This window comes from Anopheles arabiensis, chromosome 2, assembly GCF_016920715.1.
Source record: "Anopheles arabiensis isolate DONGOLA chromosome 2, AaraD3, whole genome shotgun sequence".
In the NCBI taxonomy this organism is placed as follows: domain Eukaryota; kingdom Metazoa; phylum Arthropoda; class Insecta; order Diptera; family Culicidae; genus Anopheles; species Anopheles arabiensis.
Genome location: NC_053517.1, coordinates 98,943,030 through 98,968,831, shown reverse-complemented (window position 1 = coordinate 98,968,831; position 25,802 = coordinate 98,943,030). Strand labels below are relative to the sequence as shown.

General features: G+C 46.8%; 5 protein-coding genes across 14 annotated transcripts in view; 4 read left to right on the top strand and 1 right to left on the bottom strand.

Moving 5' to 3' along the window:
* LOC120898350 (transmembrane protein 184B) overlaps positions 1-5,690 on the top strand; it is a 31,473-nt gene extending 25,783 nt beyond the window's left edge. For 6 of the 8 annotated variants that reach the window (XM_040304079.1, XM_040304078.1, XM_040304077.1 and 3 more), the window contains one exon: positions 3,082-5,690. In XM_040304079.1, coding sequence (XP_040160013.1) covers positions 3,082-3,389 — 308 coding nt within the window. In that variant the 3' untranslated portion in view covers positions 3,390-5,690. The other 2 variants (XM_040304084.1, XM_040304083.1) reach the window with 2 other exon arrangements.
* A 460-nt stretch (positions 5,691-6,150) lies between these two features.
* Positions 6,151-9,770, top strand: LOC120894836. Its single transcript, XM_040297686.1, has 4 exons — positions 6,151-6,286; positions 6,357-6,785; positions 8,724-8,942; positions 9,266-9,770. Exons 1-4 carry the CDS (start codon positions 6,283-6,285, stop codon positions 9,694-9,696), a joined length of 1,083 nt encoding a protein of 360 aa, XP_040153620.1. The 5' UTR covers positions 6,151-6,282; the 3' UTR covers positions 9,697-9,770.
* A 1,736-nt stretch (positions 9,771-11,506) lies between these two features.
* LOC120898352 (congested-like trachea protein) lies at positions 11,507-13,150 on the top strand. Its single transcript, XM_040304087.1, has one exon. The coding sequence runs from the start codon at positions 11,873-11,875 to the stop codon at positions 12,776-12,778; it is 906 nt and encodes a 301-aa protein (XP_040160021.1). The 5' UTR covers positions 11,507-11,872; the 3' UTR covers positions 12,779-13,150.
* On the bottom strand, positions 12,922-13,997 carry LOC120898353. The gene is made up of 2 exons (XM_040304088.1): positions 13,778-13,997; positions 12,922-13,703 (listed from the first exon to the last, which is right to left on the bottom strand). The coding sequence occupies exons 1-2, from the start codon at positions 13,851-13,853 to the stop codon at positions 13,183-13,185; spliced, it is 597 nt and encodes a 198-aa protein (XP_040160022.1). The 5' UTR covers positions 13,854-13,997; the 3' UTR covers positions 12,922-13,182.
* A 529-nt stretch (positions 13,998-14,526) lies between these two features.
* LOC120901033 (triple functional domain protein) overlaps positions 14,527-25,802 on the top strand; it is a 68,656-nt gene continuing 57,380 nt past the window's right edge. Inside the window, exons 1-2 of one of the 3 annotated variants that reach the window (XM_040308741.1) lie at positions 14,527-14,633; positions 18,584-20,370. In XM_040308741.1, the coding sequence (XP_040164675.1) occupies positions 20,192-20,370 (179 nt within the window). In that variant the 5' untranslated portion in view covers positions 14,527-14,633; positions 18,584-20,191. Of the gene's footprint in view, positions 14,634-15,774; positions 15,850-16,867; positions 16,975-18,583; positions 20,371-25,802 lie in introns of those variants that run through there. The other 2 variants (XM_040308746.1, XM_040308751.1) reach the window with 2 other exon arrangements.

Below are 25,802 nucleotides of genomic sequence, written 5' to 3'. Positions count from 1 at the left end.
TGTTGATATGATGTAAAAAAAATGCATGACAATTTCATTTCGTACCACAACTTTGATTTGGTACGAATTTTGTTTTTTAAACTGTAATAGCTAATTGACGTTTTTGAAAAGCTCTATATTATATACATACCAACACACATTTCTAAGGTGCCATACACACACACATAAAAAAACTGAATGTATTAGATCCTCAAAGCCGCTTGGTGATACATTTAGGCACTGGTACAATCAAATCGCTATAAATACACGCCCGATCACGAGTACATCGTTAAGGCTGAGAGTGAAGATAAACGAAAAACGGTTTGGAAATTATAATTCCACTAAAATCACTTGCAGACTGCCCATCTCCGATCGACCGGAAGCGCAGCGATACGAAGCAATTTCAGGCACCGCAGTACCTGAAAAGCTATTACCAGCTGCGCGAGGAAGAACTGCACGTCCTACCGAATGGCCAGCAGCAGCAGCAGCACCATCACCTGCACGGTCTACCATACACGGGCAATCCCTTTTAACTGGCTAAATGTTGTGGTACAGTGTTAGCTATCTTAGCATATCAATGATCAATGAGTGTGACCAACAGTTTCTTCCTTGCTTGGTGCACGGTCCGTCCTGGCACAGTGGTGGCACCTGTTATTTTTCTTTCGCCCTTTGCTCACGCAATTGCGATGCACTGACTAACATTTTCACCGTTCAGCTGCGCGCACGCCGCTGCTTCTGGTGTGTATGAATGTGTGTGTTAATGCAATCCACCGCCAATACACGATTTTGATGGGATTTTCCCAACAGCGAGAATAACACGTGTGAATATCAACCATTTCACAATTGACAAGGAGCTCCTTATCGATGTTGCAACAATGGTGTTGTGTAAAGTTGTTAAATTTCCCCCCCTTTTTCCACTTTTCAGAAGTTGTTTCGCAGATGCCTTACGAGAGACTCTAAATCGTTTGTTCCCAACAGAGACAGAGAGAGACAGGGGAGAGGAGGGTCGATGATGGAAAGCGTAATCCACTCTTTTTTTATCTTTAGACATTAAAGTAATCTAGTAATACGTGATACACGAGCCAGAAGAGAGGGAGTGTGGTGGGAAAGCGAGAGGAAGCAACAGTACATACAATTACAAAGGACAGCCAAGGAAGCGGACATTTTTCCGAGACGAAATTACACAAACGATCGGTGAACGGATAGGATTGATTCAAGTGTCCCACACTTACTGTATTGTACTTGAGAAGAGAAGCATTATTTTTATTTACAAAAAAAAAAACGCAAACTGAAAGGAAACACAACAAAACACACAAAAGGAGCGTAGAAGAAGATGAAAACGAAATCAATACACCAGTACCTTGGACGAGTGACTTTAAGCGGAACACAAATTTCAGACACCATTTATTACGGTTCCTTCTTCTTTTTTTTGTGGATGTACTTTTTTTTAAATAACGAAAAATGATATTTTTAATCGAGTTTGAATATTTTACCAAAAATGGTACACAGAAAACGGTTCATTTTTAACTACTATTTGGCTCAAGACAAGAAGGCGAAAAGTAAAGATAATTCGCCCCACATGTAGCGTAGACAGACAGCGTACTTAAACAGAGAAACATCGATGGGTAATATAGAGCATAAGCGCTACACCTTTTCGCCACAACGATCGCGCTATCATGCCTACAGCAACAGCCGGTCAGCGGCAGACATCCGACGATACATGCCACCAACAGCAGCAAACAATAACAGCAGCAGGATGCAATACACATAACCATTCGCCCGCCCGTGTTGCAATGCACGCGTCGCTTTGTACGCTCTGCATGCAGCTTCCAAGTGCCTTCGTTATTTCGGCTTTTGATTTGCAAATCTGTTGTTGTTGATCAGCAACTAAAAAAGTATTATATTTTATTCGTTTCCGCTGCTGCTCCAATGTGACTGTAAATATTAAACGTATAAAATACAAGCAACAACAAAAGCATATACCCCACACAGGACACACAGACACACTGCTTGTGTGCATGTTGCTGAATGTTTATTAATCTGTGCATCCCACTCCCGCTCGCCCCATGAGAGTACCTGCATGTATCGTTGGCTTGTGCTGTAGAAGAAGCGTTTATCACACTTTCTTTATTTTTGCGATAGAGCAGCAAATTAGTAGCGCGGTGCCTTGTGGTTGTTGTGTGCGTGTGTGTTGCGTTTGTGCGGTTTTTTTTAGACTATCCTGTGTACTTGTTTCGACTGCAGAGAGAAATAGAGATTTTATGCTGTGAAAAAGTGAATGTTCCTTCTTTGTGTGGGATCATCAGGAAGCAGAACAAGCCGAACAACAAAAGCCGAAGGTGATTTCCCAATCAGACAGGCACGAAGCAGCAGTCTATTTTAATGGCTTGTGACAGCAAAACAGGCAGATAGCGATTTGACTTTTTTTCTTATTGGAAATCCAATTTTTCCTTGTGACTGTATTAGAGATCGCTCAAGACTACGGACGACGGATTAGGGATACATAATAACGGCCTGCCACGAAGCGGAAGAGGGGAGCGAAGTAGTGTTTAGAACTGGATCGTGGAAGGAAATAGAAAATAGGAGAAAAACAAGGAACGTACATGATAACAACAACAAAAACAACAACAACAACAACAACAAAACTACATAATAAATCGTATTTTTTCATGTAGTTATACTATTACGGATCAGTTTATTGGAACGAAAAATTAAAGGACCATAAAGAAAGAAAATTTACACATAACTCTGACAGTGATTAAGGATAGGACTTCCTACTAAGTAGATCGAAGAGCCAGCGACAATATGCATGACTTTCTGCCTGAAATTGTAAATGATCCCACGAGGTAAGTATGGTTAGTTTGTTCTTTTGTTTGTGGATGTAAGCATGGTTAAACGTTCGGTACTTTGATAAATTAAAATCTCTACTCTTTACTGTTCTCAGCAATATGTTGCAATGTTTTTTTCTCTCTCTATTTCAATGCGCTATGTTTGTCGCTATAATATCCAAAACAACATGCTTCGTTTTTGCAACCATTCGTGTGATGTAAAATACTAATCCAACGTGCTGTTTTTCTTCTTATCTGTTCCATTCCCATGCAGGCGGTAAAAACCCGCGCGGTATTCGTGTGTCCTCGTACGATCCGGACGATCCGAGCCATCAGCTGACGGGACACGGTCAGCAGGGACACGGTGTCGGTAGCGGTGCAACGACCGGCTCGTACAATGGCAATGGTGCCAGCGGCAACGGTAGCGGTGGACACGGTGGAAGCTACATTGCCCCACCGACGCTTGGCAGCCAGCGGAAATTTATGCCCGGTGCGAGTGTCGTGCCCCAGAAGGTGTCAACCATCAGTCAGAATTACAATGAGAAAACGATGCTACTGTCCAGCGATGACGAGTATCAGTAAGCCTGGACCACCATACTAGCACCAATGCTGAGCAGGGATATGAGGGTGTTTCATGGTGGCAAACCACCGTTGTAGTGCTCTTGTTCGATTAATTTCCCTCCTCCTTCCAGGGTGAGAGGAGCACAGGAGAGCTCGTTTCGGTGTTCGGTGCGCGCCTCTTGGTAGTGTCGTTGTACGTGTGTGTGTGTGCACGCCAACATAGGGAGCGAGCGCATGTTCTTTTTTGTAACATTATCGTTAGTGTAACATACACCTGTATTCGTTGCATGTCTGCAGATCTAAATGGCACATGTATCGGTTTTAATTTTAAATGTAATGGCATTTCTCCTTCACCTCTGTAAATGAGATGAGCAAGAAGAAAAAAAAACGGTGACGGGTTTGTAGGCAAAAACTGAGCAAATCAATTCACGCTTAGCAAACACCCCACTGCGTGTGCATTCAAATCAAAATTCAAGAAGCATAGAACTAATCTGCGTACCTAGCACACACCATACATAACTGCTCCATCACAACCAATACTGAACAAAACGCAGGCAGCAATTGTAGTAGTGGGAACAGTAAAACCAAGTAAAACAATCTCTTAAGCAGAGGAAATGGCAAGATAATGGGTAAAAGCAGTACAGCACAGAAGTCGAAAGGAAACCGAAATACAGTACAAGAATCCTGCCATTTTTGTGACACTACAGAACACAAACTACAGACACACCACCCAAACAACCTGCACTTTACCCAGTAAAGGGAAGAGTAACGTGTAAAGGGAGTGCTATTCTCCTCCCCGGTTCTCTAAACGATTCCGTCAAAGTGGCATCAATACTGAAATCTACTGTTCTATACTTCTATAGCGGAAAGCGGAAGCCAAATTCGTAGCGGAAATGTCAATAATTCTTAAAGAGTGTGTGTGTTTTTCATTTAAACAAATCATACGGAATTAATGGTTCTCAACGATAGAGAGAGAGAGAGAGATAGTAGGCAAATGCGCGTGGCAACGATGGAGGGAATGATCCGCAAAGCTTTAAGTGAAGGAAACCATTCATCATACATCAGCCCCATCCATCCATTCGTGCAGCATGCTAATCAGGCCAAAACTTTGCGATCTAATCGATGTTTATGTGGTTTAACTCCCGCTGGCCCTCTGGCGCAGACAGTAGCGAGGCGCAGGGTTGCGTGCTAGCTGTCAGCACTAGCCTCTTAAGAATATCCTGCAACTGCTCGCAACTGCTGCAGCAGCATGGGCAATATTGTTGTTAACATATACAAAGGAAAGAAGAACAAACAAAATAAACACACGTGTAGTGGAAAATACAAAAAAAACTGGATGCTTTTCCAGTTCATGAGCGAATGAGCAAAAGAGAATTAAATGCAACGCAGAGGAACGGATAAATACTTTTAAAAGAGCCACAACAACCATAAAACAAAAACTAACTGAATGGGGAAAAATGTACTGGTGTAGAGAAAAAAGCGGGGCGGTCTAGTTAGTGTGCTTTATAATATATATATATATACATTATATATAGTATGCCAAAACAAGAAGGGAGTTATGGGAAGTAGAACAAAAGAGATGATAAAAACAAACTACACAAAACACACAAGCTGTTTCGCCGTCAATATGCAAAATCTGCAAATGATTAAACATAGAACAGGAAAGACACAGAGAGAAAGATAGTTAGAAGTGGTTAGATGGGCTTGAACTATTTCTGAATTCGTTCAAAAAATCTAGTTCAACTTCCCAATCGGTGATGCAAGGCAAGGAAGAAAAGTTAAAAAGCATTTAATTCTGTGCTTGTAAGCAGTGTGTAGCAAGCACACCGTGATGATAACATAGGAAGTGGTGGGACAGTTGTAACGGGGAGCAAAAGGTATGTAAAACGGGAACGCGGGGAGTGGTGAAGTGGCCCGTAAGGAACGAACCTGTGTTTGTGTGTAGGTACGTATGGATCGTATGGAAAGCGATTCACACTCTATATATATACATGTATTCTTCATTAAACACAAACAAAAGAGAAAAAGCAAAGAAAGCAAAACAAAGCTATATCCATATACCAGCGCATGGGAGATGATGGGAAAACTGGGAAATGCATTACAAAAAGACACACACCCACACACACGTTTATAAATCAGTGCTGGTGGTGAGGGACAAGCTGCAGTACGCTCCCGATTTAAAATAAAACGGCCTGAGATGTGGACAGGTGGTGGTCACACGGCACACACGGCAGCACGACCCAAGGCTTTGGCTAGGTCAGATATAAAAACGAAGAGTAATAAAACAAACAAACTGAAGATGAACATTTATTGAAAGTGAAACCCGGTGACGAAACTTGCATTCCACTGTGATCCGATCCGAAACGTCCGAAACCACACAACCACACATACCGTTATCGGAGGAAGTGGACTTAACTGGTTAGTTGGTTGCGTGTAGTTGATCATTCGGTGATAACCTAGCTTCCTTGCTCATAAAAGTGAGACTGAATGAATCATAAGAACAGGTGGAAATGTTACTAAAACATACACAAACGCCGGGCAACACAGCACCTGAAGCGGTTCCACCGTGGGCTTCCTTGGGCGATAACCTACGCTACCGAAGGGTGGGTAAGGAACACACGCACACCTTTCGAGGCTGTAGGACTCAATCAACAGAGACGATAGAGGTAAGGTTTGTTTAACGACATTGTTCTACACTTACAACGAAGTCAGGCACGCGTGTGTATTGGTTTGCACAATCCCCCCGTTGGGAGATAAAAACACCCGTATATAAACATGTTTCCATCATTCACACTTCGACTAACGATCGTTATCGACAGATACTGCCCTGAGCGAGTGTCTGTGCACTGTGTACTCTTGCCCGTTCGCTGTTCGCATACGAGGTGCTTCTCCAGGGCCGAAAAAAACCGGAAAAATGGGTAAGAATTAAATTCCTTTGCCACTTCGTGTATCATAAACGCAAGCTCTAACTCCTTTTCTCTCTTTCAGCAACGACATGGATCCCGACCAGCGTGCATGGACCGTACCCACCGCACATGGTGCCGGGCGGTGTGGACAGTGACGGTGCGCAGATCTTCGTCGGCCGGGCACACCATGCCGGGGATCTGCTGCCCGCGAAAGTGATTCCGGACAAGACCGCCGCGTACGTTGCGTACGGTGGCCAGGAGACGCTGGTCGAGCACGTGGAGGTGCTGGTCCACAAGCAGCTGATCTGGGATACGGCTTCGGCCGGCCAGGTACCGCTCGGCGCTGTCGTCGGTGGCCACACGTCCGATGGGGAGATACTGTACGTTGGCCGCACCTACCACGAGGGATCGCAAACGATCGGCAAGGTGCAGTGCTCACACAACTGCATCTACATCCCGTACGGTGGTGCGGAAGTGTCCGTCCCTACCTATGAGGTGCTGTGCGAGCGATAAAACACAAGTGGAAGGCAATGGGTAATCGTTGGGACAGCACATTTTGGAATCTAATTTTTTAACATGGCAGTTAATAAGCTACAACCACGGACTGACTGAAGGCCACAGGTGGTGGTACAAATGAAAAGCCTCGCTTGTGTAACAGTTTCATTGCAATTTCTACATCCGAATCAGTGAGCCCCGACCTTGGGCGCGATATTTGTGAGCAGTAGATAAGATTTTCCCGGGGCTTATATAGATCTTACCCTCCGTGGCACCGTGATTGATCGGTTATCGGATTTGCTTATTTTCGCGCATTGATTGTTGGCGAAATGAAGGGGCTAGGCTAGGCTTTAGGTTTCGAGCGTCGCGCCGCTTCCCATTATCGTTATTTCCTAACGGCTTCTTTGTGCAAAGGTGGCTTGTTATCAGCGATGTGAAGTAGTATCACCTTACCTTTCGTTATCACTCGTGTGTGTGTGTGTGTGTGTGTGTGGAAAGGCCACGCAAACAGATGGTACGAAGAGATAGATGAGGTTCGGCTCGATTGTTCTAGACGGTACGGAATAGCGTCTTCCGTTTGTTCAAATTGTTTCTGCGGTTTGTATTGAAAGAACCTGTTTGTATTCCATTAGAGCGGAGGGCGCTCGAATTTTTGTTTTCTGTAACGGAACAAAAACAAATATGGAGCTGAAGAACAAACATGAGTCACCATGTGTGTCATGTGTGGCACAAAAATGCAGGAAAAAAACCCCAACATTGTTTCAGAATTTGTATTTCAACCGGAAAGTGCATACGACATGCAGAATACACAACAACAAAAACAACCCCGTTGGCTAGAGTGTTGGTGCCATCGATTCTAGGAACAAGAAGCACATAGAAATTCAAGCTGATAAACTTATCTCAAATATGATATGACCAACCCATCCAACAAGTAGCAGCACCACTACCACCAACAAGCTTAGTGCTTCTTAGGCAGTTTTAGGCTTGCTAATAAATGGAAGTCGAATGAGCGGGCCCCACTTTACAGTGCATTTGCCCATCAACCGATCTAGGCGGCGTTGATCCAGATAGCAAGCAAGCGGTACCACATCTTTAGGATCTTCATTTTCCATCGTACGACACACGGCGCATCATCATCGTCATCATCATGAGCGGAGGTAAGTGATATCATCCGAGCGGTTTTGTTTAGCAAACGCAGCTTTGCGCCGGTTCTTCCAGTGAGAGTCCATTCCATCCTCAAAGCCTCCTCTCGCGGAGGTAAGAAAGCGGAGACAGCTGAGCCAACAGAAACACATCACCACCTTCTACCTTGTATGACAGTGAAGTTGATTGTGCTTCTCTAAGGGCAAATTTGTGTTGGCGGGAGTAGACAAAGTTGGGGTAGAAAATGTGCGCTAGCGCTGTGCCGTGGTTTTGAAAGGTGATACGCAATCACGTACGCAAGTGGCCAATCTTGAGGCGCAATGTGTTGTAAACGCGTGAAATAGAATAAGAAAATGCAAAATCTCTTCCGTGATGCTATTGGAATCCAATAGGAATCATCGTTCTTTTGATTTTTGTTGCATTTCTAGTATCAAGTGAGACTTCTTTGTCATTTTCATTTATATTTCAATCTATCTGTTGGATTTAAAACAATTTTAATTATTAAACTGTGCCTCATTCGTTGTGATAGGGATTACAGCTAAACGGTTTATTTCATCATAGCTTTCCACAGACGTTCAGTTTGATAATCCCTTTTTCCCCTTCCGTATCGTTATCCGTTATCAGTCTTAGTCGGCCCGTAGATAAAGCTATAAATATAGATGATGCGTCGGTGCAACGTACGTGCAACACTTCCCGCACATACTCACACACCCCCTGCGGTGATGTTAAAGGAGCGCCAGGCTTCCCTGTGTTTTCGCCCCCCTTTGGCGGTACCACGCTGACACACGGCTCTTTCGGTTTTACTCTTCAGGTTATCCTCATTACGGCTTCCATCCCGATTACTTGTCTAATCCGGCGGACTTATCGTATGACCCAACCGAACCGACGGCACCACCACCGCCGTCCGCATTGGTTGGTCAACGAAAATCCAGCTCATCGTCCTCCGATTCTTCCCGGGCTTCTTGCTCCGCTTTATCGGGAGGTAGCGAATGTAAGCCACCGGGCTATGGGCTAATATCGAGCGACTTTGGTACGGGGTAGTCGGCGGATAAAATGATAAGTTGCGCCTGTTAATAAATTGCATTCCGCTTTACACCGTTACTCAGTTACTCGTGTGGTGTGGGCTTTCTGGTACACTAACTTTGGCTCGGGGTGTTTTTCTCTCCCTTACTCGTTTTTAATACAAATCACACTGCTGTTGCATCATGGATATTAGCTCGATTGAATGTAATTATTTGTTAAATCCTAACCTCTCTACTTTATCACTTCCCACCAACTAACGTTTATCATTCAACCGTGTGTAACGCTATCATGGCCGTGTCTATCTTAACTATCTTTATCGTCCCTCTTTAGCTGGCTGCTGGCAACACTGCAACGTCAATGGACCGTTCCCGCCGAACATGGTGCGCGCCGGCGTCGATAGCGACGGTGAGGTGATCTACGTGGGGCGTGCCTTTCACGAGGGCGACATGGTGCCGGCCAAGGTGATCCCCACCAAGAACGTGGCGTTCGTGTGCCACGGCGGCGAGGAGGTGCTGAAGGAAGACTTCGAAGTGCTGCGCTACGGTGCGTTCGTGTGGGAGTACTCATCGAACGGATCGGTGCCGGAAACGGCCATGAGGATTGGCCAGACGATGGACGGGGAGCCGCTGTACATGGGGCGCGCCATCTACAGTGGGTCGCAAACGCCCGGCAAGGTGCATCCGTCGCACGGTTGCTGCTACCTGCCGTTCGATGGGGCTGAGGTAAGCGTCACCGATTACGAGGTGCTGTGCATTCGATAAATTGGGTGATGCATTCGATGGATGGTGTGATTTTCGGGTAATAAATGGTAGGAGTAGCAAGCTGTTGATTGTAATTGTTCATGCGGGTCCGTAGTTCACCTTTTGGCATCCGAATTCACAGCTGCAATGATACGGAAAGAGTGAAGAATATAGATTGCATCCAGAAGTAAGTGCGTCGTCTAGGGGGGTGTACTGGATGGTTAAATTTGCTTGCGATGATGACCTCAAGATAAGCAATGTGAAGACTTTGGACGAACTTGGACAGCATCCTGAATACAATGTTTCGTCCCTAAAATCATGAGGAAATTCAATAACGGGTTCGATCAAGAATTGGATTGAGAATCAATGCGACGAAGACGAAGTACCTGCTGGTCGGAGACTCAGACCATCTAGGAAGCAGTATATAAGTTGACGGCGACAATCTCTAGGTAGTAAAGGAGTTCTGCTATCTCGGGACGGTCGTTACTTCGGATAACGACATCAGCAGCGCAATCCGGAGACGCATTGTGCAGGGGAATCGTACTTACTATGGGCTTCACCGACTGCTGAGATCCAGAAGGCTTCGAACCCGTACGAAATGTGAGATATATCGCATATTCATATTCGTGGTCCTCTACGGACACGAATCCTTAACCATCCGAGCGGAGGATGCAAACGCTCTGGGCGTGTTTGAGCGAGGCATCCTCCGGACCATCTTTGGCGGCGTGTTCCAGCATGGAGCGTGGAAGAGAAGGATGAACCACGAGCTTGCTGAGCTGTGTGGCGAACCGAGGATGTTGACGGTGGCGAAGGCTAGCAGGATACGATGGCTGGAGGATGTTATGAGGATGTCGGACTCATGCCCCACCAAGAAGGTGTTCGACAGCAATCCCTAGTTCGGCATGAGGTGCAGGGGGTGCACAGCGAACTCGATGGCTAGAACAGGTGAAGCGAGACCTGTCGGAGATCGGATATCTACATGGATGGGAGACTGCAGCTAGAGACCGAGCATCTTGGAGAATCATTGTTGATTGAACCATGTCACATCGTGAGCAGGCCAACAAGAGAGAGAGAGAGAGAGAAAGATGAGTCCGCAGACCATCCCATACATCAGCGACGTATTCTTCTGACCATCTATGAGATTGCTCCTAATGAGGGTAAGGTACCGAACAGTATTCTGAGTATGTTATGAGCAGAAATTGAATATCTCCCTTTGCTGGTTTAATAGAATACTAACACGCATCTCACTGTCTACTTCTAGACATTCCACCGGTATCGAAGATGAAAAGAATTGTGTTGTCTGTTTGCATTTCGAAGCTGCCGGGTCCATGTCCCACCAAGGACTATCAGCAGATCGTTTGAAGAGAATTATAGAATTACTTCTTTAACAGATCCATTAGAATTCTAACTGGAAATGCAAATTCGGAGTAAGTGTATATCGAGCTTCCTGGAAGATGAGCAACCTGAACATGCCAAAGCGACTAAAAGTAAAATAATAACAAGGAAAAGTGTGCATTATTATAGGGTTCATTTTTAATAACTTTAAATTGAATCTTTCGAATGAAACGAACCATAAACTGGATGATCTAGAAGATTGTCACTCTCTTTTCATCAAAAACGCGATATCTTGAATATTTAAAACATCTTTCAAAAGTTGTTCAAAGCGTCACGCTCACTGTCTGCAGTTGTATCATGCTCAGACCACGAAGCCTGAACACATTTACGAAAAAAAATCCCGCTCCTCCGGTAAAGTTTCTCGGAAAATGTAATTCAAATCTTTTGGTCAACGGCTTCCTGCACCAGCGCCTACTGTGCGGGCCGCGTGTGACGTCCACACAGTGAAATGTCATAATATTTTGGTTATCTTGGCGTACTTTGAACTCCGGGACGAATAGGAAGAGACTCGCATTAATCCGTCGGTCGTCGCGATATCACGGTGGATATTTTCGCCGAACCAGTACGATATCATCGACGCGCTTCTAATCGTGCCCGGTGCGTTTAGTTTCCGTTCAATTTTTAAGTTACAGTTTCCCTTCGTTCCCGAGGCCTTTAGAACCCGTCCACTTCATAATACCGTTCATTGTGTTTACCCCCCCTGCCTTCCCTCTCGCTCGTTCTTTCGTTCGTTCGTTTACATCACACCCGAGAAAGGTGAAAGGATAGCAAACCGTGTGTGTGTGTGTGTTAGTGCCACGCAATGTCGGAAAACAAGAGCCCAATCAAGTATTTCCTGTCCGGCGGGTTCGGTGGCATCTGTACCGTGCTGGCGGGCCACCCGCTCGACACGATCAAGGTGCGGCTGCAGACGATGCCCCTGCCCGCCGCCGGCCAGGCACCGCTTTACGCGGGCACCCTCGACTGCGCCAAGAAGACGATCGCCCGCGAAGGCTTCCGGGGGCTGTACAAGGGCATGTCGGCCCCGATCACCGGCGTCGCACCGATCTTCGCCGTTAGCTTCTTCGGCTTCGGGCTGGGCAAGCGGCTGCAGCAGAAAACGCCCGACGAGGAGCTCAACTACACGCAGCTCTTTGCGGCGGGTGCGTTTTCGGGCATCTTCACCACGACCGTGATGGCGCCGGGCGAGCGGATCAAGTGTCTGCTGCAGATCCAGCAGGGCGGCAACTCGCCGCAGAAGTACAGCGGCATGGTGGACTGCGCGAAGCAGCTGTACGCCGAGGGCGGGATGCGCAGCATCTACAAGGGCGCGTTCGCGACGCTGCTGCGCGATGTGCCCGCCTCGGGCATGTACTTCCTCACGTACGAGTACATCCAGCGGGCGCTGGCACCGAAGGCGGGCGAGCAGAAGGACGCATCGATCGGGCTGCTCGGCACGATCTTTGCCGGCGGGATGGCGGGCATCGCGAACTGGGCGATCGGCATGCCGGCCGACGTGCTGAAGTCGCGGCTGCAGACGGCCCCGGAGGGCACGTACCCGAACGGCATCCGGGACGTGTTCCGGGAGCTGATGCGCCGGGAGGGACCGCTCGCGCTGTACAAGGGCGTGACGCCGGTGATGTTGCGTGCGTTCCCGGCCAATGCGGCCTGCTTCATCGGGGTGGAAGTGTTCATGAAGTTCCTGAACGTCGTTGCACCAGGGCTGTAGAACGGAATGGGGGACGGAAGGGTCTAAAAGTGCAATCATCCTTGCAGGGGGAAAGGGATAGGGTTTTACACTGCCTCCTAGAGTGGTTTTTGGTTTGTTAACACGTTTTCGTACCCCTTTTTGTTACCGAGTTTGTATTATCACGCTCCTTTTTTTTTCTTCTTCGTTTTGAAAATCGTACATTGTGACCTCAGTCTCTGTCTCTCTGTCTCTCGAAGCTTTACATACAGAGCAGTGGACGAAATCATATGAAAAAGACTCACACAAAAACATGCACTTGCTGGGCAGGGTTGCTAAGGGAACGCCAATCACAATCACAATGCAGCATCCGTTTCTGTTATTTTTGTAATAAAAAAACAAGTTGACACTAAACTGCGCTCTTTCTCTCTCTCTCTGCAAATCTATTAAAACTCCAAACTATCCACTTGGCTGTCCGCACCCTCCACGATGCCGGCGATTTCCATCCGTTTCACCATATCGAACACATCCTGCGGGTCGATCTCTTCCTCCTGCAGCTCCTTCAGCAGCTCGACCACGTCCTCTTCCGCCTGGTAGCACGGTTCCAGCGCCCGATGCAGCTCCATTTCCGCGTCGAGCGAGGCGATAAACACCGCCCCCTGCATTACGGCATCCTTGGCCGACCGTACCTCCTGCTCGAGCGAACCGACCAGCTCCTCGGTGTAGCCGCGCGACTGTAGAACATCCGTCGGCAGCAGCACGTTGTCCGGGATGGCGAAGGTTTGTCGGAACAGGGCGTTCAATCGGTCCAGTGCGGGCTGGCAGTCGCTGTACATGGCGAGCGCCGTTTTGTTGCAGCTGGCCCGCAATCGTTCTGCCGGTTCCGGCGGGATTTGACGCTTCTCGATCAGCTTTTCGGTAAAGCGGGACAGTAGTTTGCTCTGCAAGGACTGTACCATTTCGGCATCTGTGTTGGAAAGGTGAAACAAATTGAATGAATTTGGTTGAAAAGGGTTTTGCAGGGCGGATCGGTGTGTTTACTTTGAGCCACTAATTCCTCCAAAGAGAAGTTAAAGTGCTGCAGCTCGTACTCTTCTTTCGCCGGGGCTTTTGCCATTCTCGGTGCAACGATTGTGATTTAGCTTGGTAGTTGTGGAGATGAGCAATAAAGCAATATTTACGGAACAGTAGAACTGGTGCTTTTGGACGCGTACAACGTATTTTTTAGGCTTTCTTTTGTTGTCAGTTGGTGTTTGTATTTACATCGTTTGACAGTAAGTTCGACCAAGGTGCAAAAGCTAAGGTGTACCGTTTAAAGTGATCTAAATGAACCGGTAAAACCGTTTCAAAATTGATCCAATATTTGACGATAAAAATAAACAGGGAAGCACACATTTGAGTTGTTATCATATTCTGTGTTTTTTTCTGATTTCTAAACGTTTTGGTTTTAGAAATATTCTCTAAAATCATTTTAAAAAAATCTGACAAAAATTATCCTTTAAATGTTTGTTGAGCAATCTGTTTGATTTGTTAAACTCTAAATCGACCAAATTCACAAAATTTTACTTTCTACTTGAATTGCATTTTAATTGTCAACAACTAACCCCTATATAATTAAAATTCGAACCGGTAAAACCGCGTTCAAAGTCACAGCCTAAGCACAGTGGGCTTTCCATACAAATAAAAAGTATAAAACAATCCCCAACGTCACATGCCATGGCCGACAAAGCTCCCACCATCCGCTACAACAAGGAGAAAACGGCTCTCACTCACTCACTCGCTCGCACGCTCTCGCGCATCTCGCCGTGCAGTCAGTCAGTCAGTCAGTCCAACAACTTTTCCGCGGAAAAGCGGAAATTTTCTCCTGCGACAGCAGCAGCAGCGACCCAAGTGCAGTGTAGTGTATTTTTTCCACCCTTCCAAACACACTTTTACAAGCGGGTTTGTTTTTTTTTAAGAAAGAACCACCCGCGTCCCGTGTGTGGCTGCGTATACGCGTGTTTCCGCGTGCATTGTCCGGGCAGCGGGCGCGCGTGCTGGCTGGCGGGTCGCGTTAAAATTGCATCCCAAAATCAAACTACCGCAGAACCCGCGTGCGTGTGTGTGCTCGCTTCTCCGTTTTGGTTTTCCGTCTGCCTCCTTGCCCTGGGCCACAAAGGGTGAAAGCGTAATGTTGGCTACCGTTTGCTTGGGCGCGCGGGTGGGGTAATCGATGGTAATGGCCAGCTTTTGGGGGGAGGGTTGTAACCCACCTTCCGTCCTTCCGTTTGACATCAACAACAGAAGAGACACGGCGGAAAGGGTTGCAGTAGGCGCGTGTGTTACACAGAACCTTCCCGTGTGAATAAAGGAGAGTAGGGGGAAGGGAAGGGGCGCATTGCTTCCTATCCTTTCGCAGCGATTTCGGTGCAAATGTACTCTTCCTGCAAAACGTATCCGGAGCATGGCGAATCGGAAGTGGCGTGTGTGTATGTTGCAAATTGTGAGAGTGTTTTAACGTGCAGCAAAAGTCACAGAAATCGTTTTTTTTGCTGGGGGGGTATGATGGGGGTGTAGACGAGCAGAGGAAGTAGGGGCGTGGAAGGATAATTGTGTTGTGGGCAAAAAAAAGTCTTTCACCGACAAAAAAAAACATTTTAACAACAGCTATACGGTAAAATTCCATGTTTTTGAGTGCTGAAATCCATTTTTCCTCCAATTTCTGCCCCACATTCTTCAGTGCAGGCCAAAATTTTCGCCATCATCATCGGAAGTGCTGTTTGTTCGAGCATAATGTTTCGACATTAAACGCACACACTGACACACACATGCGTACCAGCGATAGAGAAAGAAAGGCAGAAAAGGCAAGCGAAGAAGCGAAAGAAAGAGAGCGCGGTTGTGTCTGCGAAGAAGAAAATGCGGAAGAAAGATAGGGAGAGAGCGAGAGCATAAAGATATGCGCGTTCTGCAAAGGAAGCGCAACTACGCGTGTCATGTGTGTGTGTGTCGCTGAGAGAGTGAGAGCGAGAGAGATGGGTAGAGTTCGATTTCTCGGTCGATTATTTTGACGGAAAACGTCGTCGCTGTGTGTTGTGTGTTGTGTAGTTGCAAGCAACATCAGCCATCGAACGGAGGTGACCGAGAACGTGTAGGAGAAGCCAAATAGCAATAGAAATTGGCCAAAATACATTTGTTTTTTGCTGGACACAACACTCTCCCACGCACAAGTGACGGGAAAATGAACCGAGAAGAGTAATTGTTTTCAATGTGTTTCCATTCGCTTAGCGGCTTCGCTGTGCTGAGTGTGTTGATGGATGCCGTGACCTGTGTGTGTGCGTGTGTATGTATAAGAAAGGTGGTGGATGCTGGTCCCCGCAAGGGCAATATGGAGCAGTAACATCTTTCTGCAGTGCTGTGGTCGGCCACCGGGCACCCGTCGGCGGGTTGGCCGTGTTGCGGTGGCCACAAAAAAGGCGTTGCGAGGCCGATCGTGCCGGAGAAGAATCCTTCGTCTTGTGTTTTTCGCTTCACTAACTTCGCTCAAGATTAGGAATGGTGGTGGTGGTGGTGGTGGTTGGTAGGTGGGTGGATAGGGAGGGCTCAGTGTGCAGAAGAGAGAGAGCGAGAGCGAGATGGAAAGAAGGCTGTGTGAGGCTGTTTGAATCGTCGTGCTTCAATCTCCCCGCCGCTGCAAGTGCACGCCTCGTTGCATCAGGAGGGACTGGAGGCCAGAGAGGGGGGGGGGGGGTGTTGTAGCCGACATTCCGGAAATTGGCATCCACCCGGCGGCAACAGGAAGCAAAAAAAAAAACGGGAAACAAACTGCTGCACCAGAAGCCACTGAGAAAAGAAGAGAGAAGAAGAGGGCGATTGAACGAAAGAGAGTGAACGCATGTGTGTGAGGGAGTGAGAGAGCGCGCGGTACGAAAAATGAAATCGACAAGATGACAGCTCTCTTTATTCATCTTCTCCTGCTTTGGGTATACGCGTACTGTCACATTTATGGCAGCAAACACAACACACAGACTCACAGCAACACGCACACAGAGGACGAGAGCGCACAATACGGCGGTGGTGTGTGCCGGTGTGTGTGCGTGTGTGCAGCTAGCCGCTAGCCCTAGCGCGCCGCACGACGATGGCTTTGTTTTGGTTGGCTCTCCAAGCAACAACCACACAGACGAACGCCGCGCACCGCAGACAACGGACCGCAGCCGTGCGAACGAAAACCGGACAGTGACAGTGTGTGCGTCCGATGAAAGGTAGAATCGAAATTAGAGCTGCCTTGATATTGTGGAATTGAAATTGGAAGAAAAGTGCTCCCCGTTGCAGGTGAAAATGTGCACGAAATTGCACACTGCAAAAGGTGCCGATGTGCCTGTGTGTCTGTGTGGCTCTGTGCCTCTGTGCCCTGTTCGGAAGAACGGAAAGAAAGCATAACAAACGGCGGGTGTGTGTAGTGCGGTTGGCTTGCCTCTGCTGCCCCTTTGCTACGAAGAGAGCGACGACGAAGAACGAAGAACACAAAATTTTGCAAAAAGAGAGGCTAAAAAACGTAGCAACGAGGGGCTTCCTATGCACATTTCCGCTTGCAGCCGCTTTTATGAAGTAATGAGCACTGGGGGGAGAGGAGGACGTTACAGCCTACTTGCTTCCTGGGATGATGAGCTGGCTGAGTGTTGTTCTCGCAGGCCCGTAGCAATAGTAATGCACCGTCCGTCCGTTTTCCGTCCCGACTCGCTGGTGGTGGTCGCTAATCAGCGAAGCGTGCGTCTGCTGCGAGAGTTATGTTGGTTGCTACCTCATCATCATCTGCACTAAATTCATGCGAGCGAGCACGCCCTGGTGTTTGGGGGACGGGGTTGCGAAACGCTCCCCCCGAATTTCCCGAGGAAAATTTACCCTTTTTTTCCACGGTTCGTGCAGTCAGCAGTCTGTGCAGGCTGGGAAGTGTATCGACGATAAGAACAGCTGTGTGATGTGGTAAAAGCTTCAAAGGTGGTGTGCTCACCAACATATACACTACACGGAGCATTTGAACCTGAAGGCCAAATGACGGTAGAGTTGACATTTGAAGGTTCTTTCTAATTGGATTTTTTTTGCTTTCATTTCTTCCGGCTGTCCAATGGCGAATAATTTGTTTTCCCTTATTTTAGAGCGGTTCATTTGATGAAGAAGAGGAGCTGTCCCGCTGTGTCCTGCCAACGGTTACTTTGTTTTTGACAATTCGATTTGTTCGAGATGATCTCTCTTTGTCCGCGAGCGGCAGCGGAAAACCGATCGTGTGCACGTTCGTGCGCGGGGAGGAAAATAGATCGCAGAAATGAATGGCCGGGTGTGAAAGATTTCGAAAAATTACCATCGATTTAACACATCCCCCAACCCCCACACACGATGCTTTTTTGTTGTGGACGCAACAGCCCGACCCGCACCATAAACTGTGTATGAAAATGCCGGTGGAAAAGCGAGATAAAGCACGCGTACATGCTGTGCTTTTGGATTTATGATTTTCAATTTATCAGTTCACTCTTGTTGTTGGCAGTATCACTCCGCCACGGAGATAACATACTGCGGGGAATATAATCGCACGTAATGTGCCGTTTTGGGTGTGTGTGTGTGTGTGTGTGTGGGGGGGGGAGTATGTTTTAAGTGCAAATTGCATTGCGGATTATCAATCCATTTGCGCGAGATTACGCCCGGGATTAGCTGCCAGTGAAGTAGTGACGAAACAGCTTATTATGCTCCATAAATAAGCTGCTGGAGTAAGCAGAGAAGCAAAACGGGTTGTGTAATTTAAAAACAAACCCCTTTAATGTGACGGGTTTTGTTTTATAAATTAATTTAAATTCTTTTTTTTCTTATCGATTTTAGGAAAGTCATCCCAATCACTATTTTATCCATTCCTACGGCGTGTTAATAACCCCCTCTATTATACATGAAACTCATAACCAGTAACAGTGTTTAGAAAGAGAGAGAGACCCTTGCGCCATTGTGAATACCATCGTGTGTGTGTTTCTTCGCTTCTTAGAATCCCGTTTTTTGGTGCACGCAACACGCGCCTAACATCGTTTCGAATACCTTAGCATTTGTGTGTGTGTGTGTCTGTTAAACGTGTATGTGGTCCGTTTGTACATAAAAGTGGGCAGTAAAAAAAAGCAAAAAAAAAATGGGTGGCAAGTCCTCCCCACGCACGCCAGGTGTTGGTGTCTGTGCCGTGCCAATGAAGCCAATATTCTGCTAGTGCGTGATCGTGTTGAAAAGCAAAGGGTGGTTCAAATATAGAAATAAACAAGCGCAAACGTACGTTTGAAAAAGGGCCAGCACAGGAAGAACCCGCTGTGCAACACACACTACTTCCTCCACAAGAGTTCGAGGAGTAGGAGGAGGCCGTTGCGCAACCCGCGTTGATATCCCGTGTGTGTGCGAGCGCGCCCGCTTCATCTCCCGCTACCCGGAGTAACCGGAAACCGATCGAGCGTCGCGTCAAATACGAGAGATGCAGCGATCGTCCCGCGCGCCCGATCGTAGCAGCAACAGCAGCAAGATCATCGTTCCCGTAGCCGTCGCCGCATCAACGTCATTGGCGTGTCGTCTGTGGTTTGGCGCGAGTAGACCGTCGCCGCGGATGGTGGTTGACACCTGTGACGACGACGCCGCCGCCGCCGCCGCCGCCGCCGCCGCCGCCGCCGCCCGGCCGTCATCGATCGTTGGTGGCCGCGGTGACGAGGATGGTATGGATCGTACCGACCGCCAGCCCCCGTTCCTCTCTTTCACCGGTCGCTAGCGCACCGGATCGACAAGGCAAGGGGTGGAGAATCCGATCGAAACGGTAATCAAAACGCGTCTAAACAGCAGAGAAATCGATCGTACGCCATCGGCGTGCGCAGCTTCGCTTGTTGACCATCGTTATCATCAGCGTTTGCGGACCGGGCAGACCGGGAAAGTGATAGTGAATTGTTGTGCATCTAGCGGTCAATCTTTTTGAACGAAAAAAGAAGAAAAAAATAAGTAAAACAAAAATAAGCAAAAGGTTCAGTGGAGCAGATAGAACCGCATTAGTGAAAACACGTGCCGCGAGAGCATTATTAACGAGTACCGGAAGAAGTTACTCTTATATACATCGTGTGAATGTGAGTGAGTGTGTGCGTGTGTACAGTGAACGTAAATAAATATTGTGTACAGTGAAGTTAAATCATACCGAGGTCCGGGCACCTCGCTTTGAATCTGTCGTAGCAGTGGCACGACACACGACCAAAACCCCCACCACAAAGTGATAACACAAGCAGCGATCAACGAAAAACACCAACAGAGAAACACCCCGTTCTATACACATTTATTTGCATTTTTCCGCGACCGAGGGTGACTCATCGAGAGAACGGGAGACGGAGCCGCAGTGGGCCAAGGAGCTCATTAATTAAAAGCCTCTGGAAGAGATAAGGCCAGGTCAGAGCGCAACTCCACAACCACAATTCAGCAACCATGGATGGGGTGAGGGCGCTGGACATCTTGCCGCTGCTGAACGAACGGTTCGCCCTGCTGTCCGGCGGGCGGGACAATCGCGGCGGTCCGATCATCTGCTTCCCGGCCACGACCAAGCGCGAGCGGATCAAGCCGGAAGACATCAAGCGGGTCGTCAGCTACTTCATCAACATACCTAGGTAAGGCGAACTGATGGACCTTATGTGTGTGTGTCTGTATTTACAAATTTTTGCGATAGAGACGGTTTTACTTCGGCTGCAATTTTTAGGTCACACATTTGGAAGAAGGAACCGGCTTAGAGCACAGAGGAGGGGAAGGAACCAAAATATTTTGGTGAGGTCCATTTAAAGCCTCACAGTTTGGGGCAACTCATGTGCGAACCCCGTTAGCACTGTTTCACCGTTTGCATTAAATTAAATGTTTGTTATTTTTGGTGCTGCTTTCGGACTGACCGGCGGGGTTGTGTACGTTGTGTACAAGCAACTGACCCTGAGTGCTTGAACAACGGGAGCGATAGTACTTTGGGCATGGGGAACTCGTGGTCGTCGGTGTCGTTATGCTCCCCTGTACGCGGTGCTGCGGTGTGGCCCAAGGAACCATCGATACAATAATTTTCCCCCGTCTACGTCTACGAAGACTTCCTCTACCTTGGGGTGAGGCTTTCTTGCTGCAGCAGACAAGGCGTTGCAACGTGCTGCAGGTTAATAAAGATCCGCCTAGACGGCACGCGTTGCAACGGCACCGGTGGGCTAAGGAACTTTTATTATCACCACGGGAGTTTGGTGCAGGAACGGTGTATGATGAACGAGTAAAACTAGGTGGTGAACTCTGTTTCCTTCTGGAAGCTTCGTTTTGTGCAATTCACATTATAAAAGGGTTGCATTTTTTATTAAGATTTAATCATTAATTCAAGATGGGACATCTTCTGTTCCTTGACATTGAAATTATCTCAATTTCTTCAAATTGCTGTTTTTGCTATTTTTCTTCTTGTTAAAATGAATATTATATATTTTTGACATTTTTTCAATATAACCCTGAACAATGAATGGATTGAAATTAGACTTTAGATGTTCTTTAATCAATGTCGAGTTATACATGTTGGATAATGACTGATCTAATGAAAGACATATTAGACACAACTGATCCTTTTAATGTTGGCCATTACTTATTCAATTAATTTGAACGCTAATTTGAAGGGCCTTCAGATATTAAAAATAATGCTGCTTAGCTCTAATTAGTAGTAATTCCTAACCAAAATTGCCCTTTCTAGGAAGTGGTTAATGTGGAAGAAGGAGAGCCTTGGAGGTAAAGTCAAAATGGTCGGAATCAGTATTAAACTGTCTGAGTATTAAACTGTTTCGCAAGGGACCATTATGACAGTACAAACTTCGACCAGTGGGGATGGCTAATAGAGGACGAAGATGGATGGATCTAGAAGGAACGTAGAAATAGGTATGAATGGTAGAGAGGAGATCAGGAACATCGATAGTGCTGAGGATCAAACCAGCAGTGAAGCAAGACTGAAAAAAAGAAGATGAGGCACTATGCGCCGAATAGCGAATCTAATGAAGAGTTTCTGTACTCTTTCAAGTCGATTAATGGTTCTAATACTCGTAGGACTCCTTATAATGCTGGCATGTTCTAATAGAGGTCGAACCAAGGCAACATCCCTGGAGTTTTAAAACAGCGAGGATCATTGAAGTCAACTGTTGAGCGAATTATTAGGCCGAGAATTTGGCTGTCTCTGCTAACGACGTTATCGATATGGTCAGAAAAGGTGTGAGTATTTATGACAATTATGTGGATTACAGGGCCTTAGAACTCCAGACTCCAGACAGCATAGAACGTGTAACTAATGCATACATATCAAAAACACATAGTTTTTTTTTCACCGTTTCCGACGGAAAGCGCCAAATACGAGGCTCCATTAAAAACGTTCGCTCAGTTCAGAGATGATCGAAACGAGCGACAAATCGAGTCGGTCTAACACGCATAATAATAGCATAACATTTACATTTTCGACACATTTTGTTGAAGGCTCTAGTCAGATAATAGGCCCTTATGTGTCCTTCTGATAGTGTAACTTCACATTATGACTTGCTGGATTCAAATTTACGCCTTGTGGTGGAATCTTGAATGCTCCAAAAAATGCTAATCATTAATTCCTCCCATGTTTCCCATATGCAAATGTATTAATTGTAAAGCAGTGGCTCCATTATCAGATTTACTTTCATTGGACGTGAAAGCCACAAACGATTTCTTGAATAATAAATCATCCAAATGATAAGAGCTAGTGAATGGGAGATTGATTAAGAAGCCCTAACGTTATTGGAGTATTGATAACAAAAACCTATCATGTATTGTGCGTAGAAATGGTGCTCGTTAATAGAAATCAAGCAGTGGTATTTGGTATAGTACATGCCACTAAATGTAAGCCGTGCAAATAATGAGCTTTAAAATGTTTTACTCGCAGTTGCAGTTAGTTGGGTAACGACGAACCCCCCTCCCCTAACTGAAGATACCAGCAACCGGTGTGGTGCCTCACGTCAATAATGATGAATACCACCTTACCCGGTACCGGCAGTGACCCCTTCGCCCCAACCCTCCACTCCCCTCCCCGCACTCACACACACACACACACACACACAAACGCGCGGCATAGTTCGCTGCCTTTTCTAGTGCACTTCCGGTTATGCACACTCAACGTGTGTGCGACAGTGCACGCATAAATCCTTTCCCATCCGCCGCTGTGGTGGCGCACTGGAACACCTCCCCCCCCCCCCCTCTGGGCGCCTTTCGTTTGACAATAGATGGGGGATGGCTGTGGATGGATGAGTTTTCCGCGAACAAACACATTGGAACGCAAAAACCAAAACAACATGACCACCCGCACTCACTCCCTCGTGGTGCTTTTGTATTTCGCGCCACGACAAACCCACCCACCCGCGGCTTAGGCGGTCGTTAGGTTTCGGGGTATTTTTTTTTCTCTTCTCTTCTCTCCTATGCCATCTAATTGGATTGAAGTGGGAAAAAGGGGTACTTATTGCACTTGCGGGCGACAGTTTCGGAAAAAGGGTGAAATGAGGGGAACATGATGCAGTAAGGCGGAATCGTCATCATCATCATTGCACACCGCCAAACCCCGAGGGAGCTTACCAGGAAGTGGTGGTGTGTGTGGGGTGCAGGGATACGGAATGGGGAATGTGCATCCCCGAGCACTTTTGCACTCTGGAGTGGGGGCCCATTCTTTGTGGGAAGGAGAAAATCTAACGATGAGGTTTTTCGCGACAATTACGACCATATTTCTGGTTGTTGTAAGAGAGGGAAGATGGCATAATGATGATGGAATAGCTCTCGCGGTGTGTCGGTGCGGTGGTTTGATGGAAAACTGAACACAATAAAGACAGTATATATCGTTCATTAGGGAAGTTGAAGCTGCAGACCCAAGAGCTTGGATGCATTTTCACGTATCTAAAAGGCATCACATCATAATCCTACTTGGGGCGAAGTGGTGCTATAAAACGTTCCGCTTATGATTATGATAGGGCTGCGAAAAAGCTAGAGTGAAAGAGAGTTACTGCTTTTTAGTAGAGATATTTTAAAAACATCAACTGAAACTTCTTTTTTTTGTCTATTTGTGCTCAAAAACACCATTTGTATGAGTCTTTACTATATCTGCGGCTAATTAGAGGCTTTGTCTCCTATGAAGTTCTCTTTAAATTCAGTCTTTAGTCTCTTTAAAGGCTAGGCTAATTAGTACCACACACTTCTCTCACCCAGTGTTATGTAGTAAATCGCTCTTAGGTGAAGAAATACACCACAATTATAAACGAATTGTTAACCAACAAGGCCTACCATGATGTCAAAAATTGCGCTCGATCAACACCGTGAAAAACCTGCACCTACCACAGTTTAGATTCGAACTGTGTACTTCTTCGTTGTGTGTTCTTCTGCCCCTGCCAACCACACTATGGGGCGCATCTCCAACACCGCACGCTTAAAATCAATCTGCTTCACAACAAAGGCCCGCCGTACTGTTGTTAGCACTCTACCACCACCACCGCCGGCGTGACTTTCAAAACAAAAGCAGATTATATGCACTTACTAAACCAAATGCGAATGCGTAATGGCGTAGCGTGGAGTGGATTACTTCTAATTATCATACGCCACCTCAACGCCCCACCAATCGGGTGAAATGATGCGGTTGGATGTGGGGGGCAGGGCTTTTAAATACTTTATTCACCGAGCAAATCTCTTTCACCAAACACACAGCACAGTCCTAGTCCAATCGGCTCTGCTCCCTCCAATCCAACGATCGATAGTGTGCAATAAAGTGTGTGGTAAATTATGCAGTTAGTCCACACACCCAGTCACCCCACCGACTTCCATGTGTTGCCAACCTGGGTGCTACAGCTTACTGACCCGTTGGCAGTGGCCGCAACCACGCATTTGTTAGCTAGTTAGCTCCCAATCGGTGTAACACACATTATGTGTCAGCGGCAGTGTGGGTATAGAATTTAAACTGTCGATTCGAAAATCGATGGCCTGTTGGGCTGTGGACACGAAGGAGGGAGGAGAGTGCGGGAGGGAATTTTACAAATTGTATGATGAATTATTTATGGCAACCGGTGCGCGTTCTCATTAATTTGCCGCTCTCGCTAATGCATTATTGGTGGTAGCAGAAGCAGAAGATTAATTTGTTCGATAAAAGTGTTGTGCAGTACCCTTTTTGAATGCGATTTTTCTGTGTTGCATTTGCGATAATTGGAGTAATTGAAAAAATGTTGGAGTCTTTGTCTGCATTTTAAATATACATTATTAGGCTTTTTTGCAACTTCTTTACATCACATTATTGACATGCTTCTCAAGTCTTCTATTTACTTTGGATATTTATCCGCTCTTCCGCACACGGTCAGTCGAAATTACATTCCTGTGCCTCTATTTCTGGAAAGTGAGGAAGTTCACATGACCCAAAACACCCCAACGGCCGGGCCCAGGGCCTGCTGGGGAATTCCATTCCATTGATTGTTAGCTCCCTGTAACTGTCCCGAACCACGCGTCTGACATTGAGTCTCCACTTTATTGAGTCATCTATTTTCGGGTCGAAGGGGCCACTTCCATTCTCGATTGGCTGATGTAGTAGCAACTTGTAGTATCTTGTTTGGGGAAGGGGTTGCGAGGAACTCCGGTAACGATTCTACATTTTTCCGGCTTCAAACTTTTCGGCTCCGGTATATAGAGGCGGACACACATAGCCACAAATGCTTAACTTCGCCTTTTGGCATTCTTGGCATTGGGGGCCGTACAATCCGCTCGTAGCCTTCCCCTCGTGGGTGAAGTTGAACGAATTTGAATTATTTATTGTACCGTGCAAACGATACATCAGGCTACAGATAGAGAGAGAGAGAGAGAGAGAGAGAGAGAGAGAGAGAGAGAGAGAGAGAGAGAGAGAGAGAGAGAAGGCTTCGGAAGGCGCACCGAAATTCCTACGCTACTTACTGCCTCAAAGACACATCAACGAAGTAGTAGGCATTGAGATGTGGGGCATTAGCAACCTTTTTTTCTTCTACCCGAGCTCTTGATGATGTCCGGTCGAATTGAGACATTTTCA

What these genes read in the sequence shown, in the direction of transcription:
- LOC120894836 (XM_040297686.1), top strand. An exon ending in TGAGGTGCTGTGCGAGCGAT is followed by an intron (nt 6,786 to 8,723) that starts AAAACACAAGTG and finishes TTTACTCTTCAG; the next exon opens with GTTATCCTCATTACGGCTTC. An exon ending in GCTAATATCGAGCGACTTTG is followed by an intron (nt 8,943 to 9,265) that starts GTACGGGGTAGT and finishes GTCCCTCTTTAG; the next exon opens with CTGGCTGCTGGCAACACTGC.
- LOC120898352 (XM_040304087.1), top strand. Translation starts at nt 11,873, where the DNA reads ATGTCGGAAAACAAGAGCCCAATCAAGTATTTCCTGTCCGGCGGGTTC.
- LOC120898353 (XM_040304088.1), bottom strand. Translation starts at nt 13,853, where the DNA reads ATGGCAAAAGCCCCGGCGAAAGAAGAGTACGAGCTGCAGCACTTTAAC. An exon ending in GGAGGAATTAGTGGCTCAAA is followed by an intron (nt 13,704 to 13,777) that starts GTAAACACACCG and finishes TTTCCAACACAG; the next exon opens with ATGCCGAAATGGTACAGTCC.